We start from the raw sequence: 19307 nt of genomic DNA on the forward strand, positions 1-19307 counted from the left end.
GATTTGTTTGACTGTTTCAACTTTGTTCTTTTAATGTTTTAGCGTAAAACATTAATACCGATTTTTTTTTAAATGCTATCTGCTTATCCAAGGCAGATCATATTTGAAAGGGATTAGGTTTATAAGCAAAATCTTATTAGCATCTGGAACATCAAAGTGTGATATTACTTTACCACATACCAATCAATTGCGTTCAGTATGTTTATAACAAACCTATTGTAATAAATATGGTTGTCGGCATGAGTTTAAATTTTTTTTAAATTAAAACAATTTTACTTGAGTTTAAACATATTTCATTGCTACTAAATTCCAGCTATCTATCCTATAGCTACAGTAGTGTATGATATGATTCCTGTATGACACACTTTATCTGGTCAACTCCTTCATGTTAATGCTTATTCCTATCAACATTGTACCGTTTACACAATGTGTTGGGTTCTATATTTCTTAACTCTTCATATTTGGAAGAAATAAAGGAAATAATATTTAAAAAAAGGCGATCTCGAGGAGATTTGGAAAAGGTTATGATATCAGAATAGGTATGATAGAAGAAAGACAATGAATGAAGGAGTAACTATATGATAAGTTCATCTGATCTTCAGGGCTATTTTAATATATTACTTGCAGGAAAATATTTTTGAAGGCAAAACAAGTTTGGTTTTTCATCGTATATTAGATTAAAATTTTATAGAAAATCGTACCTCGATCTAATGAATGATATCAACGAAACTTAACATAACCTGGCCTAGGCTACTAAAGAATGGACATTCCATAATATCATAGGGGTAAATCCACACGATGGAGAATCAGTTTGTATTCGATAAAGGTAATCATTTAATGTACTGCGGCTGTATGGATATTTTAGAATATTTAGTTGATATACTTGTAATAAGTCCGGGGGAAACAGAGCGGAGAAATATATTGACTGGTAACTGACAGTTTCTAATAATGGTACTGTTATCATTTCTAAAATGGTAGGTGGTTCTTTTTCTAACGGTACTAATCATAATAAAGTATTTTTTGTGCAAACTTATAATCGACTCTTTTACTCTTCAACATTATTCAACAAAATTTATTTCAGATGTTTACCTCCGGTTTATTTCTAAATTTCGATTGTCGTCTCATCAGTTACGTTTTGAAGAAGACAGATTCCAAAATATAAAGAGGAAACAGGATTTGCATACATTTTATTGAAGATGGATTTCATTTCATGTTTATTTGTCTTCTTTATAATGATTTACGTAAAAGATATATTAAGAAATACTACTGGAATCGGCTATCATCTTTATAAACTGATTCAATTAATGAAACTTCGGCAAATATCTATAACTTAGTTAAACATTACGTCCCACGCATCATGGTTAACGTAATTTTCAATGTGATTAAGTCGGTCACTTCCTGCCAACGTAAAACCGACTTCACTTTGCCATGTAACTTTTCAATTTAACTACATATGTCCATATTGTATTTTTGTTTTCTTCACAATTCTGGCGCATTTTGCCGTGATTCAGTGTAGAAACAATCAACTCTCCGTCAATTAATTGATAATATACAAGCTTGATTACTAAAATGTATAGTTTATATGATTTTCTTTCGCTGTAATGATCTGTACATTATTGTATGTCGTGTGTGTGTGTTATGGATATAATAATGAGCCGAAAGGCTTAAGGTTAATAAACAATGAATGTATACAGCTATGACGGTGTCAGATTGTATTGTGTTCTCCTTGTTAGTTAATTATCATAGTCCCCCCCCCCCCCCCCCCCCCCCCCCCCCCTCCCATTCAGCTTATAGATATTGATTACTACCATACATAGGGGTAATATGTTACAGTTCCAGTTGATTCAGGTTTAATCTAACCGCTTCACAAATGTTAGTACTTTTTCTATAAGAAACTAAAAACTTTCAACGTTTTTCAAGCCATTTACCCTTTTTAATATGATATGATATGAAAAATAATGGATTCAGGCAATACAAGCTGATACAAAATCTACCCCACTTAGTATCAGATCATAGAGTTACACCTATATCATATTTGTCTCATTAAAAGTTCTAATTCTAATTGTGTGTTATATTAGAGATAGATACCATGGTGGAATACTTAGAAATAACGAAATCTAGTATTACAAAGGCTGTAAATTAGAAACTGTTAATGAATGCAATTACCTAAGCGTACTCCTAAATTATGATGGTAAATTCAGAATCACACAACAGAAAACATCAGAACAAGGTAGAAAGGCAGTGTTTGCTGTATTAAATGTATACCGAAATAGTTTAATGTTGAAACACAACTGTCTGTATTTGATTCATATGTCAATAGCATTTTAAGTTATGATTGTGAAATCTGGGAATTTCATTCAGTAGAGAAAGTACATATCAATTTTTGTAAAACATTCATTGGTGTACGTAAACGTACAAGTAACGACATGGTTTATCTTGAATAAGGCACGTATTGATAAAGAGTGCAACTATAAATTGGAATAATGAAATATTGGATAAAAACGAGAAACTCTCGAAATTGTATTCTACAGTATTGTTATGATAGATTGAATATCAAAGAAGAATTATATGGAATAGGTTTTTATATGGGAATCACAAAACGTTGACATTTATGATATTCAAATTATAAAGCAAGGACTTTTTGATGTATTTATGCAAGAGTGTAGAAAAGAATCGAATATCCTCTGAAGGAATCAACATATTTACAACGGTTATAGTTTACAGAATTATCTGAAAAATCCCATATCATTTGAATCGACTATCGTAACACACCCTAAATACTGAAAAGGGTAGATATAATAGCATTGAGCAACATGAAGGCGAGTTCCGTTTTGTATAAGTGGGTCCTTGTTTTGCAAATTTAAGAAATATATTCTTGAAACGGTATTATGTAACAAATTCAAGTGTAGAAAAATTAGTGGAATTACTTTCTTCAAATAGCTCAAAAGAATTGACAAGTTTTGGTAAATATGTAAAGCTTGCTTATAAGGAATGTATATCACGGACTAGTTTCTAGCTTTTATCGAACGCGTACTTGTTTTAATATGTTGCATGTGTTTTATTGAAGGGTCTTATTCGTTATAAGAAATAAAGTGCTTTAACGATAATACCAGCATTGCTGTTGTAACTCAATGAAGAACTGACCCGGCTACTCTAATGTGGAATTTTTTGAACTAATCGTATAAATATGTATAGCATTAAAACTAGAATGAAAATTGAATATTAAAAAAAAATGAAGAAAAGTTAATATTACAAAACAAAAAACAAAAAAAAAAACTCATGAGGATTTTTTTTAACTTATCGTATAAATATAAATATCGAATTAAATCAAGTCTATCAATTCCACAAGTTTTTTTTCTCGATTCGTTTAGTCTTTTATGATAATATATATATATTTCTCGGCCGTCTTCCCCGTTAATCGCCACGATGTGAGGAGGGCATGGTTAGGCGGTTATTATTTTTTTTTGTGTGTGAATATGAAATATTGTAAATAATGTAAACAATTTCGTCAAGATCAAAAATTGAGACAAGTGGACATTTATCATCTTTCTCCCTTACATAAGTATATAAACAATCGTTATGATAATGTACAACATATACAATAAATAAAAACGTGAATTCATGCGGCAACATAATTCTTAAATTTTAAACGCATTATTTATGATATGTATTAATATAAGTTTGTTTTAAATTATATTTCAATAAAATGCGTTTCCACATGAAATCCACGTAGTAATACACATTGATTTGGAGAGAAAATCTCTGTACTTGGTAATAAATATTCCCTAATTATAGTATTACGTACTGTTTTTGTAAACTAAATCAAAATATCGTGTTTCAGCCAGTCAAATAATTTTAGAATGGTAATTAATATGTATTAATAAAGACTTGGACGTATAAAGAGAAAGTTATTTTATTTTTCTTATGAATTTGAATAGTTTGGACAAATAAATAAATAAATATACCAGTATGGATATCTTATTCCATAAACATACACTACGAAAATGACCAAAATACATGTGTACACCGAGACATTTTTAAGAACTATTTTGCTAGAGTTCAGTTTTATCTTAATTTATGGTAACATTTCAGTGTAAAGTAAGCATTTTCATTTGTCAAAGTTAACATTTTTAGTGAAATCGGTATTTAAAAATGTGGCTCTGTAATCATAAAAAGTCTCGTTGTACTAATATCTCATTATGTGACTCTACTCACCAATCAGTGATGCTGTACAGCTCAAGTGGAGCTCGTCAAAGTGAAGTTTTCTAAGTAGTCTGGTACCCTTTGAAGTTTCTGCGGTTGATAGTTGTAAGGCGTGACTGTGAGTTCGCTGTGAGTTGTGCCCGTGGGTGAGGCTGACCCAACCTTAACCCCATGGACAGGTTCATTTAGGGGGAGGGGAAGGTTAGTTTCAGTTGATTCATACTAATGTATTTTTTCAGTTTTTGTGATATTTTACAATTTAAATATATTTGATATTATTCTGATTGTTAGATAATGATTTAAAATCTGTAATGATATCTTATTAGTGATGTAATGATATTTAATATGATTTATTTTGGAATCCGTTGAACCAGAGTAACTTGGACTGTCCCGTATGCAGACTACCGTGACCTGGTACAGTGTCACACAGGTGGGTGTATTTCCAGGTAGACGACTTTCACGATTGGGTGACTCCGGCTACCTAAAACAATGGGATACTCATCGAAGTGTGATTGACTATTATTGACCGTTATTGTACAACAATAGCGATTCACACCGATAGCCCGCCTGTAAGTCTGGGGCTACGGTTTCCTGGGCTGGAGAGGAGACGGTCAACTATGACATTTAATAAATGTCAAACTAGCAGTGCATTGCGTGTTTTAAAATCATGTGGCAGATAATTCAACAAATTAAAATCACGAAACGAAGAAATTATTAAAAAAAAAAAAAAAAAAAACTGGAGCGGAATGGATCAGCATATTACAAAATATTTATCCCAAAGAGAAGATATATTCTAAACGAAATTCATATAAACGTATATTGAGCTTTAAAACCTCGCACTAAAATTATTTATTGTAATGCTTTTGTGGAAGTTGCTATGCTACAGACAACGACTATGTTTACAAGGACAACACGAAATTATACTGTCTACGTGCACCGGGAATATAATTGAGCAGTTTAGCGACAAAAATAAAACAAATCAAAACAAACAGAAACGCATTGAAGTCCCGGACTTGTATACACATATTAGATGTCCGTGTTGAAGATTAAAGATACGCAAACAATGGTTATTATACTTTTGTTAAGTTAAGTTATTCGAAAGAAAGAAGTGTTTGAGAACATATTATAATACTGGTACATGCTGCCAAGCAAGGCTGTTACAGTTCGAATGTCATTTCAAGTTATTTCTAATGTCATTTCAAGTTATTTCTAATGTCATTTCAAGTTATTTCTAATGTCATTTCAAGTTATTTCTAATGTCATTTCAAGCTATTTCTAATATCATTTCAAGTTATTTCTAATGTCATTTCCTTGGATTTTATACACGTCATTAATTCTTGTTAGTTCGTTCGTTTATTTATTCATTTATTATTTTATTTATTTTATTGTTTTTTTTTCAAACGTTCATTTTCATAATCACATTGATTACTGTAGCCGCCATTCAATACACCCAAATTGAGAGAATCACAACTACCATCCATTTCAAGGATTCGAAATGGACGTTTTGTAATTTGTGATATTTGAACTCGTATACCATAGGAATCGTATTCATTTAAATAATTTCATAAAAATGCCATCAGCCATAAAATCTATCTTGTCCACATTAATTTTCATTTTTTTCTATTTCGTGTAAATATATATCTTATAATGTCAACATGGTATCATATAAAATATAAAATTGAAGTTAATCTAATAATTATAGACTGAATTATAATATATCCTACACTCAGGCAACATACATGCCGATTTTTTATGTACTTTTTAATTGAAAAAATCGTCTTTAATGTATTTATGAAATTGGCTTACTAATCATCTGCATAAATAAAAACTTGCATCATAATTCAGAAAAAAGTAAAGGCTACAGTTTCGGTGATTCTACGATTACAATCTGAGTGTAAAAGTTTGTTTTTGGCTTGATTCTGCTTTTCAATTCGATTCGAGCGATATTTTGTGTATATTTCGTAACAGCTGTCCATACTAATTGACGTTTGTGTTGTATAACGGTGTCCATACTAATTGACGTTTGTGTTGTATAACGGTGTCCATACTAATTGACGTTTGTGTTGTATAACGGTGTCCATACTGATTGACGTTTGTGTTGTATAACGGTGTCCATACTGATTGACGCTTGTGTTGTATAACGGTGTCCATACTGATTGACGTTTGTGTTGTATAACGGTGTCCATACTGATTGACGTTTGTGTTGTATAACGGTGTCCATACTGATTGACGTTTGTGTTGTATAACGGTGTCCATACTGATTGACGTTTGTGTTGTATAACGGTGTCCATACTGATTGACGTTTGTGTTGTATAACGGTGTCCATTCTAATTGACGTTTGTGTTGTACAACGGTGTCCATACAGATTGACGTTTGTGTTGTATAAGTGTCCATACTAATTGACGTTTGTGTTGTATAACGGTGTCCATACTAATTGTTTGTGTTGTATAACGGTGTCCATACTGATTGACGTTTGTGTTGTAAAACGGTGTCCATACTGATTGACGTTTGTGTTGTATAACGGTGTCCATACTGACTGACGTTTGTGTTGTATAACGGTGTCCATTCTAATTGACGTTTGTGTTGTATAACGGTGTCCATTCTAATTGGCGTTTGTGTTGTATAACGGTGTCCATTCTAATTGACGTTTGTGTTGTATAACAGTGTCCATTCTAATTGACGTTTGTGTTGTATAACGGTGTCCATACTGATTGACGTTTGTGTTGTATAACGGTGTCCATACAGATTGACGTTTGTGTTGTATAACGGTGTCCATACTAATTGACGTTTGTGTTGTATAACGGTGTCCATACTGATGTCTCCGATACACACATGTATGTACGTCCCAGCTCTCTAAATATGTCTCTGATACACACATGTATGTACGTCCCAGCTCTCTAAATATGTCTCTGATACACACATGTATGTACGTCCCAGCTCTCTATATATGTCTCTGATACACACATGTATGTACGTCCCAGCTCTCTATATATGTCTCCGATACACACATGTATGTACGTCCCAGCTCTCTATATATGTCTCTGATACACACATGTATGTACGTCCCAGCTCTCTATATATGTCTCTGATACACACATGTATGTACGTCCCAGCTCTCTATATATGTCTCTGATACACACATGTATGTACGTTCCTGGATACCATTGACGGAGGAAGAACCTGATCAACCTAAACAATAAGTCAATTACTTTGTGAAGTAAAATACAGCTTATCATTTAAAACTAGTAGCATATTGTTTGGAGACAGGTAAAGCAGGGACGTACATACATCAGGGAGTACATACTTCAGGGACGTACATACATCAGGGAGTACATACATCAGGGACGTACATACATCAGGGAGTACATACATCAGGGACGTACATACATCAGGGACGTACATACATCAGGAACATACATACATCAGGGAGTACATACTTCAGGGACGTACACACTTCAGGGAGTACATACATCAGGGAGTACATACATCAGGGACGTACATACTTCAGGGACGTACATACTTCAGGGACGTACATACTTCAGGGACGTACATGTATGACCCTGGTTAAAGATGTCACTGTGCTATATAATAACACAAAACACATATATGGATATAAACAAATCATTTTTTTATTTTTCAAAACGAAGTCGAAAATAATAAAACAAAACCAAATATCTGATTTGAAAAAGCGCTTTAAGTAGCAAATATAGCACCAGGTGGGTAACCATTTGACACCAATTTCAACGAAGATTTCAGCCAGAGATCTCATTTTATATAAGTCTCTGATACAAGTCATACAAGTCTCTGGTTCTGGAGGTGGAGGAAAGCCAGAGTACTTGGAGAAAAACCTATGGTCAGTACCAGGCAACTGCCCTACGTGGGTTTCAAACTTGCAACCGAGAGGGGGAGGGCTAGTGATAAAGTGTGAGGACACCTTAACCTCACGCGACTAAAATAGGAGACAAATCTGCGAGCTAGAAATGCTGATTTCTGGATGGGAAAGTAGCTAGGTAATACAGTGTATGGAGAATATTTTACAAAAGGAGATCTATTTCTGAGGAGTAGAAAGCTAATAAGGCATTAGGTACTGTATTAAAATACAAATATTGTAAAGATACTATGTAGAGGATCAGAAATTATCATGGGACAATGAATTTTTTTATGCTTCAATTAATGCACCATTCTCTGCACCATTCTCTTTTCCAGAAAAGGGCTAGGGAGTGTTTATAGGGGCAGGTGAATCCTTATGTCAAAATTGGTATATATTAGCACTTCTGATTTTACACAGATAAACAATAGTAGCAAAATTATAGATAATGAGTATAAAACAGGTTAACCCAATTCTTGTGTATTGTATAAACATACAACCCTATATATGTAGTTGTATTTCTTGATTAAATTTTATCCAATCATTCGTAAGCCCAACATTTATACACAATATACAACATTCGAAGAACATACACAAATACTTTTTAAATGTAGGAAGAAATTATTGACAAACTTATCAAAGATTCTATTCTCTTATCATATTATACAAAAATATATTATTTAAAAAAAAAGAAAGAAGATGTGTTGGCAGCTTATTTCTTCAAGAAGTCTTCGACGAGTGTGTTGAATTCTTTCCAGTAGCGGATATGTAGGTTGTGTTTTCCCTCTGGCATCAGGAATAACCTAGAAAACCAAATGTATAGTGTAAACTAATTACTGATGATGTAGTAACTGTTTCTACTTTTCCAATATACAATCCCTTAATTAATCTGGATTGGACTTATATATTAGACATTTACTTCGGATTATTCCAGTAAAAATATCAAGACTACAAATCCATGTTAAACAGGGACCACAAAAAAGTTCATTCAAACAGTACATTAATAAGAAAGGTTTCCCCCGGTTCCACTCATTTCTTTATTTCTCGTTTTCCTTCAGTCCCCTGTAAAAAATATTGGATTAGCCATTACAACATATTCTGTAGAACAATACTATAATTGTATTCAATCTCGAATATGACATACGACTACTTCATACCTATAGCTCAGTCAGACTTACACAGTATCCTCAGAACTATATCTCAGTAAATCATACTTACACAGGGTCCTCAGAACTATATCTCAGTCAATCAGACTTACACAGTATCCTCAGAACTATATCTCAGTCAATCAGACTTACACAGTATCCTCATAACTATATCTCAGTAAATCAGACTTACACAGGGTCCTCAGAACTATATCTCAGTAAATCAGACTTACACAGTATCCTCAGAACTATATCTCAGTCAATCAGACTTACACAGTATCCTCAGAACTATATCTCAGTAAATCAGACTTACACAGGGTCCTCAGAACTATATCTCAGTAAATCAGACTTACACAGTATCCTCAGAACTATATCTCAGTCAATCAGACTTACACAGTATCCTCAGAACTATATCTCAGTAAATCAGACTTACACAGGGTCCTCAGAACTATATCTCAGTCAATCAGACTTACACAGTATCCTCATAACTATATCTCAGTAAATCAGACTTACACAGGGTCCTCAGAACTATATCTCAGTAAATCAGACTTACACAGTATCCTCAGAACTATATCTCAGTAAATCAGACTTACACAGTATCCTCAGAACTATATCTCAGTAAATCAGACTTACACAGGGTCCTCAGAACTATATCTCAGTCAATCAGACTTACACAGTATCCTCACAACTATATCTCAGTAAATCAGACTTACACAGTGTCCTCAGAACTATATCTCAGTAAATCAGACTTACACAGGGTCCTCAGAACTATATCTCAGTAAATCAGACTTACACAGTGTCCTCAGAACTATATCTCAGTAAATCAGACTTACACAGGGTCCTCAGAACTATATCTCAGTAAATCAGACTTACACAGGGTCCTCAGAACTATATCTCAGTAAATCAGACTTACACAGTATCCTCAGAACTATATCTCAGTACATCAGACTTACACAGGGTCCTCAGAACTATATCTCAGTCAATCAGACTTACACAGGGTCCTCAGAACTATATCTCAGTAAATCAGACTTACACAGGGTCCTCAGGACTATATCTCAGTAAATCAGACTTACACAGTATCCTCAGAACTATATCTCAGTCAATCAGACTTACACAGGGTCCTCAGAACTATATCTCAGTCAATCAGACTTACACAGGGTCCTCAGAACTATATCTCAGTAAATCAGACTTACACAGGGTCCTCAGAACTATATCTCAGTCAATCAGACTTACACAGTATCCTCAGAACTATATCTCAGTCAATCAGACTTACACAGTGTCCTCAGAACTATATCTCAGTAAATCAGACTTACACAGTATCCTCAGAACTATATCTCAGTCAATTAGACTTACACAGGGTCCTCAGAACTATATCTCAGTAAATAAGACTTACACAGGGTCCTCAGAACTATATCTCAGTCAATCAGACTTACACAGGGTCCTCAGAACTATATCTCAGTCAATCAGACTTACACAGGGTCCTCAGAACTATATCTCAGTAAATCAGACTTACACAGGGTCCTCAGAACTATATCTCAGTAAATCAGACTTACACAGTATCCTCACAACTATATCTCAGTCAATCAGACTTACACAGGGTCCTCAGAACTATATCTCAGTCAATCAGACTTACACAGTGTCCTCAGAACTATATCTCAGTCAATCAGACTTACACAGTGTCCTCACAACTATATCTCAGTAAATCAGACTTACACAGTATCCTCAGAACTATATCTCAGTCAATCAGACTTACACAGTGTCCTCAGAACTATATCTCAGTAAATCAGACTTACACAGTATCCTCAGAACTATATCTCAGTCAATTAGACTTACACAGGGTCCTCAGAACTATATCTCAGTAAATAAGACTTACACAGGGTCCTCAGAACTATATCTCAGTCAATCAGACTTACACAGGGTCCTCAGAACTATATCTCAGTCAATCAGACTTACACAGGGTCCTCAGAACTATATCTCAGTAAATCAGACTTACACAGGGTCCTCAGAACTATATCTCAGTAAATCAGACTTACACAGTATCCTCACAACTATATCTCAGTCAATCAGACTTACACAGGGTCCTCAGAACTATATCTCAGTCAATCAGACTTACACAGTGTCCTCAGAACTATATCTCAGTAAATCAGACTTACACAGTGTCTTCAGAACTATATCTCAGTAAATCAGACTTACACAGGGTCCTCAGAACTATATCTCAGTAAATCAGACTTACACAGGGTCCTCAGAACTATATCTCAGTAAATCAGACTTACACATGGTCCTCAGAACTATATCTCAGTCAATCAGACTTACACAGTATCCTCAGAACTATATCTCAGTAAATCAGACTTACACAGTATCCTCAGAACTATATCTCAGTAAATCAGACTTACACAGGGTCCTCAGAACTATATCTCAGTCAATCAGACTTACACAGGGTCCTCAGAACTATATCTCAGTAAATCAGACTTACACAGGGTCCTCAGAACTATATCTCAGTAAATCAGACTTACACATGGTCCTCAGAACTATATCTCAGTCAATCAGACTTACACAGTATCCTCAGAACTATATCTCAGTAAATCAGACTTACACAGTATCCTCAGAACTATATCTCAGTAAATCAGACTTACACAGGGTCCTCAGAACTATATCTCAGTAAATCAGACTTACACAGGGTCCTCAGAACTATATCTCAGTAAATCAGACTTACACAGGGTCCTCAGAACTATATCTCAGTCAATCAGACTTACACAGGGTCCTCGGGGAGAAACAGAAATGGTGTCAGCATTTGGATTTGAGGTATCATTCCCAACAAAGTCAAGTTTGAGAGTTAAGTCCCCACAAAGCTAAGTTTGATAGTAACACTGTTGAAAATAATACTCACTCTGAGCCCTTGATGTTGGCGTGTATGTAATCAGGATGTTCTATCTTCACCAGTGGGTCCTTCATGCCATGGACAATCAGAGTCTTAGCTGTGATGTTCTTTAGGTCGTCCATACAAACATTAGCTGAATCAAACAGAGTGAGGTTGTTTTTACTTCATAGGATGACGGTTATAAGTACAGGATTGTAGTGTTGATTGTATCATAAAGACTTCTCAACATCCACGAACTGTTATCTCAATGTTTAGGCGGCCATCATCAGGATCACATTTTTATCACATTTTTACCAGTGAAATATAAAAAAAATATTCATTCTATAAAAGTGATATTTTTCATTAGTGAAAAATATCACATTTTCTGATTTCTAGTGAAAAAATATCACTTTTTCTGATTTGTCCAATCAGAACACTGCTTACAAACGATTTTGGGAAAATTAAGATTTGCATATATCTCTCTGTCATGTTTTATGATGTCATAATGCAAGATAGAATACATAACATCACGATTTGGCGTACATATGTGAGTCGTTGACAGGGCAGTAAAGAATTCTGGGAGAGATTGAGCTGCCTCGGTATATTTTGCTATAAAATGTAATAAACAGAATATCTAACAGTATCTTCAGTAATACCAAATACATTTCACTCGTGTGGCTGATATATTGACATTTTTCACTCGTGCTACGCACGAAAAATATCAAAATATTAGCCCTACTTGTGAAATATATTTTGTATTACTGAAGACACTGTTAGATATCCTCTATTTATTACATGTACTGTTACATGTTACCCATGACAAGGGGAGGGGGACTTTATGCTACCCATGACAAGGGGAGGGGGACTTTATGCTACCCATGACAAGGGGAGGGTACTATATGTTACCCATGACAAGGGGAGGGGTACTATATTTTACCAATGAGAAGGGGAGGGGGACTATATGTTACCCATGACAAGGGAAGGGGGACTATATGTTACCCATGACAAGGGGAGGGGGACTATATGTTACCCATGACAAGGGGAGGGGGACTATATGTTACCCATGACAAGGGGAGGGGGACTATATGTTACCCATGACAAGGGGAGGGGTACTATATGTTACCCATGACAAGGGGAGGGTACTATATGTTACCCATGACAAAGGGGGGGGGGGGGGGGGGTACTATATGTTACCAATGACAAGGGGAGGGGGACTATATGTTACCCATGACAAGGGGAGGGGGACTACATGTATATGTTACCAATGAGAAGGGGAGGGGGACTATATGTTACCCATGACAAGGGGAGGGGGACTATATGTTACCCATGACAAGGGGAGGGGGACTATATGTTACCAATGACAAGGGGAGGGGGACTATATGTTACCCATGACAAGGGGAGGGTACTATATGTTACCCATGACAAGGGGAGGGGGACTATATGTTACCCATGACAAGGGGAGGGGTACTATATGTTACCCATGACAAGGGGAGGGGGACTATATGTTACCCATGACAAGGGGAGAGGGACTATATGTTACCCATGACAAGGGGAGGGGTACTATATGTTACCCATGACAAGGGGAGGGGTACTATATATTACCAATGACAAGGGGAGGGGGACTATATGTTACCCATGACAAGGGGAGGGGTACTATATGTTACCCATGACAAGGGGAGGGGGACTATATGTTACCCATGACAAGGGGAGGGGGACTATATGTTACCAATGAGAAGGGGAGGGGGACTATATGTTACCCATGATAAGGGAAGGAGGACTATATATTACCAATGAGAAGGGGAGGGGTACTATATGTTACCCATGACAAGGGGAGGGTACTATATGTTACCCATGACAAGGGGAGGGGGACTATATGTTACCAATGACAAGGGGAGGGGGACTATATGTTACCCATGACAAGGGGAGGGGGACTATATGTTACCCATGATAAGGGGAGGAGGACTATATGTTACCCATGACAAGGGGAGGGGGACTATATGTTACCCATGACAAGGGGAGGGGGACTATATGTTACCAATGAGAAGGGGAGGGGTACTATATGTTACCCATGACAAGGGGAGGGTACTATATGTTACCCATGACAAGGGGAGGGGGACTATATGTTACCCATGACAAGGGAAGGGGGACTATATGTTACCCATGACAAGGGGAGGGGGACTATATGTTACCCATGACAAGGGGAGGGGGACTATATGTTACCCATGACAAGGGGAGGGGGACTATATGTTACCCAGGACAAGGGGAGGGGGACTATATGTTACCCATGACAAGGGGAGGGGGACTATATGTTACCCATGACAAGGGGAGGGGGACTATATGTTACCCAGGACAAGGGGAGGGGGACTATATGTTACCAATGAGAAGGGGAGGGGGACTATATGTTACCCATGACAAGGGGAGGATGACTATATGATACCCATGACAAAGGGGGGTACTATATGTTACCCATGACAAGGGGAGGGGTACTATATGTTACCCATGACAAGGGGAGGGTACTATATGTTACCCATGACAAAGGGGGGGGGGGGGTACTATATGTTACCCATGACAAGGGGAGGGTACTATATGTTACCCATGACAAGGGGAGGGTACTATATGTTACCCATGACAAAGGGGGGGGGGGTTACTATATGTTACCCATGATAAGGGGAGGAGGACTATATGTTACCAATGACAAGGGGAGGAGGACTATATGTTACCAATGACAAGGGGAGGGGGACTATATGTTACCAATGACAAGGGGAGGGGGACTATATGTTACCCATGATAAGGGGAGGAGGACTATATGTTACCCATGACAAGGGGAGGGTACTATATGTTACCCATGACCAAAATTGGTATGACAAAGGTCATGGGAGTTATACCTCAAATAAAGCCACATCAAGGGATTTTGGAAATAGATAATGATATACCATAGCCCTTAATGTACCTGCATCATGACAGGACTATTAGAACATTTATAGACATAATTTGGTTAAGTTCTTAGAACAAGTCTGTCAAGAATTTGCATTCAGTACATCTATAAAACTGAAATTTTGCAACCAGCAACTTTTCTGTGAATAACTGTTAATTGAATTTTTCTATATGTACACATGCATTTGTGTATTTCACCTCTGAAATATCTTACCTTCTCGGTCAGTGAAGTAAGCCTTACAAGCATCCACCCACAAACTCCAGTGTTTCCGAAAATATTCTTCTCCATATATCTTCTCAAATGGCTCCCTCATACGATCACTCCATGATGAAATGTCCCGTATATCTGGAGAAACACAGGCATGTTCACAGAGGTTAATAATAATGGTGTATGTCCATGACACTCAATCATAGTCTCATAAGCTGTTATAAAGGAAGGGTGAAGTAACCGGTTCTGTTAAATTGTATATGTGATTTTGCTTCAGTACTATTTTAGTACAAATGAAGATATATTTATACATAGCTTATGATCAGAACCATCATGGTACCCATGTGATCAATCTTTGCATAGCTCGCGTCAAACAGAGATGACTCAGCTGAGGGAGTGGATGATTAGAACAGTGGGCAGAGCTGGCTTACTTACTTTCGAATGCATCAATGTCCTGTTTTGTGACATAAGAGTTCCCTCCCCACACCACCATTTTACTGACTAGGGACGGTTCTTTGCCTGCCAATATCATCGCTGTGTTTCCTCCATCACTCCAGCCCAGCAAGGAGATCTTCCTGAGACCTAGTATCTAAAGAGATAACAAAATCTTTGTAGTGTCTATAAACAAGAATAAAAACATAACACTACATTGGGTAGTCACTACATTGGGAAGTCACTACATTGGGTAGTCACTACATTGAGTAGTCACTACATTGGGTAGTCACTACATTGGGTAGTCACTACATTGGGTATAGTCACTTCATTGGGTAGTCACTACATTGGGTAGTCACTAGATTGGGTAGTCACTACATTGGGTAGTCACTACATTGGGTATAGTCACTACATTGGGTAGTCACTTCATTGGGTAGTCACTACATTGGGTAGTCACTACATTGGGTAGTCGCTACATTGGGTAGTCACTACATTGGGTAGTCGCTACATTGGGTATAGTCACTACATTGGGTAGTCGCTACATTGGGTAGTCACTACATTGGGTAGTCACTACATAGGGTAGTCACTACATTGGGTAGTCACTACATTGGGTAGTCACTACATAGGGTAGTCACTACATAGGGTAGTCACTACATTGGGTAGTCACTACATAGGGTAGTCACTACATTGGGTAGTCACTACATTGGGTAGTGACTATATTGGGTAGTCACTACATTGGGTAGTCACTACATTGGGTATAGTCACCACATTGGGTAGTCACTACATAGGGTAGTCACTACATTGGGTAGTCACTACATTGGATAGTCACTACATTGGATAGTCACTACATCGGATAGTCTCAGCTACTACTGGGATTAGGTCAACGGGTGAATTCTACATCCAATATTTAGACCACCACCTGCATGTGGTCCTCTCGCCCAACAACATTGATTAACAAAAAACATGAAAGCTTTAGGATGCCATATATCAAATCATCCCAGATAAAAATATACAGTAATGGTCATGTGATTGAAATAAATAAAACAAGAACTGTTGTAGAACAGCATAGCTTGTCTCGCAAATGTTTGCCAATAAATAATTAAAATACAGATATACAAATTGGTATTATTTTGCATATTGGATAAATAAGATTTAAATTGTGTACTTGACAGAACTAATTTTTGATACTCAACCTTAAATGACATCACTCATAAATAGGTGAAAATCTCTGATATCTCCAAAAATCCAAAAGATGTTGGAATCCAAAACATGTCAAAATGCATTTTTCCAATTACCTGACATAGTTGAATGGCATCATCAGCATCCCTCTGTAGGAACTCTAGAGGCCAGGTCCTCTCTGGAGGAATGCTTCGGCCATAACCACGGGGATCCATTGCCACCAAAGTGTAGTCAGACTTATTTAACTCTGTCAACTGTTTTCCATAATCTGTTCTAGTAGATCCTAAATCAGTCATTGTGAGATGTTAATGTTTCTTTTTTTTACCACAATAAATATACGACAGACTGGGAATCAAATATACAATGATTTATCACACATCATAAAAAAATATGAAATAATTGCAGAACTATTTTGGAATACAAATAATTTATGCCATGCCAAGATATGTCAAAACCAGTCTGTCTTATCAAGATCTGTTTCAACACTAGTACAACCTGACAAAACCAGTCCGCCTTATCCAGATCTGTGTCATACACCAGTACAACCTGGCAAAACAGTCAACACCAGTACAACCTGACAAAACCAGTCCGTTTTATCCAGATCAGCAATGTATAAATTACATACCTAGGGCCCCTGGGAGGAGCAGGGTAGAGTATACTCCAATGTATAAATTACATACCTAGGGCCCCTGGGAGGAGCAGGGTAGAGTATACTCCAATGTATAAATTACATACCTAGGGCCCCTGGGAGGAGCAGGATAATCTCCTTGCCATCACCTGTTGTCTCGAAGTGTATGTCCACACCATTGACTTTTTCCCTATGTGACACAATGGCACTGAAAAGATATTTAGACAAAGTTCATAAAGGGATATAATCCAAGAATGTTCGTATTTTAAGATGTACAATGTAATCAAAATTAAACTTACTGGTTCTCTGCATCAGTCACCAGTCAAAATTACCTTACCTAGGTAGTATAACAAAATCTGATTTTTTAAGAGAATATAGATCAGCATAATATATGGAAACCTTAAGTCACAATTATCAGTCAGATACGAAATATTAAATAATAAACTATATTATAAATGTTTCTAATTTGCAATTTTTTAAGTCTTTTACGAAATTATTCCTGCAAACAAACTAGTTGTACAATGTATCTATCAAATGAGCTGACCATATACATAGTGGTATATATAAGGGGAGATAATTATGTAGCAGGCCGGGTTTTAATTGTAAATACTGTACATATTTGTATGGTCGCCTTCTAGCTTCTGGCTAGGGGGAATTTCCCTTTAGCTCTGTCGGTAGAGCGGCGGACCAATAAGCCAAGGGTCACGGGTTCGATTCCGGCTGGCTGCACACTACTACTCCTTGAACTTTTACATTGGTGCCGCAGACCACTCCAAGTGAAAGCAAGAGGCTTCCTTGGAGATAGAACCTGGATTGGTGAGTTCAGGGTGAACACATTTGAAGGAGGTAGTGTAGCAGTGTAGCAGCCCGGGGTTTAATTGTAAATACTGTACATAGTTGTATGGTCACCTTCTAGCTTCTGGCTAGGGGAATTTCCCTTTAGCTTAGTCAGTACAGCGGGGGACCAGTAAGCCAAAGGTCACGGGTTCGATCCCGGCTGGCTGCACACTACTACTCCTTGAACATTTACAATTAGAACTGTGGACATTGCAGTCTGTCAGTTTGCAATTCATTTTTACCTTTGCTTTTGATCGTCAGGTAGTTTTGCCCTTGCCTGTTGCATCATAGCAAAAAACCTAAAATGAAAAGAGTAGACAATTTATGAAAAATATTAAACATTATAGATTACATCAGAAATTGAATTCTCTAAATGTTTGTAGAATCTTATACAGATACCCCTATTAAAGTTCATAGCTTTATACATGTATATGAACGATATGTTAGTCCAAAAAGAAGACTGTAAATACTGGCCATACTTGATAGTCGAAAGGATGGACAGTCACAGAGGTCCTGTTTTATGATACAAGGTTATTAAACAGTTGGTTCATTACAAATCATTTGAAATTTGAAATGGTATGATATACATTATATCACAACCATCATCAACATACTGGTGAAACTTAAATTAAATGACAGTCAACAACAAAATGCTAGACTTGTTCATTGAATATTTTGATATTGTTCAGACTTGGATTTAGTATCGCTGGGTCATTGGAACATGTCAAGCCCCTGTGTCCTTAGAGACCTTACGCAGGATCAGCATTCCCTGTTGCTAGTTGCCTTTTCGTCACGGGGTTGATCTGCAGTCCTGGCGCAATGTTTACATGACCCTTTATAGTAACGAAGCGCCTAAAAGCACAGGTCCCAAGAAGCCGAGTAAACCTCGCAGACATCTTTTTAGAATTTGTAGGCCTATGTAGCGTTAAACCTGTCGACGTCTACTTTCTTTTTCCATACACTTTGTTGGAGAGAGAGTATACTAAGGGAAGTAACTCATATATAAATAAAACACC

The 19307-nt window shown here is 36.8% G+C and overlaps 1 protein-coding gene across 1 annotated transcript; it reads right to left on the reverse strand.

Annotated features, from left to right (window-relative positions):
• Positions 1-7810: 7810 nt before the first annotated feature.
• On the reverse strand, positions 7811-19262 carry LOC117318343 (valacyclovir hydrolase-like). Its single transcript, XM_033873344.1, has 8 exons — positions 19045-19262; positions 18534-18590; positions 17562-17662; positions 16943-17109; positions 15651-15804; positions 15222-15353; positions 12104-12227; positions 7811-8874 (listed from the first exon to the last, which is right to left on the reverse strand). The coding sequence occupies exons 1-8, from the start codon at positions 19185-19187 to the stop codon at positions 8784-8786; spliced, it is 969 nt and encodes a 322-aa protein (XP_033729235.1). The 5' UTR covers positions 19188-19262; the 3' UTR covers positions 7811-8783.
• Positions 19263-19307: the final 45 nt, after the last annotated feature.

Source organism: Pecten maximus, unplaced genomic scaffold, assembly GCF_902652985.1.
Source record: "Pecten maximus unplaced genomic scaffold, xPecMax1.1, whole genome shotgun sequence".
NCBI classification, from domain to species: domain Eukaryota; kingdom Metazoa; phylum Mollusca; class Bivalvia; order Pectinida; family Pectinidae; genus Pecten; species Pecten maximus.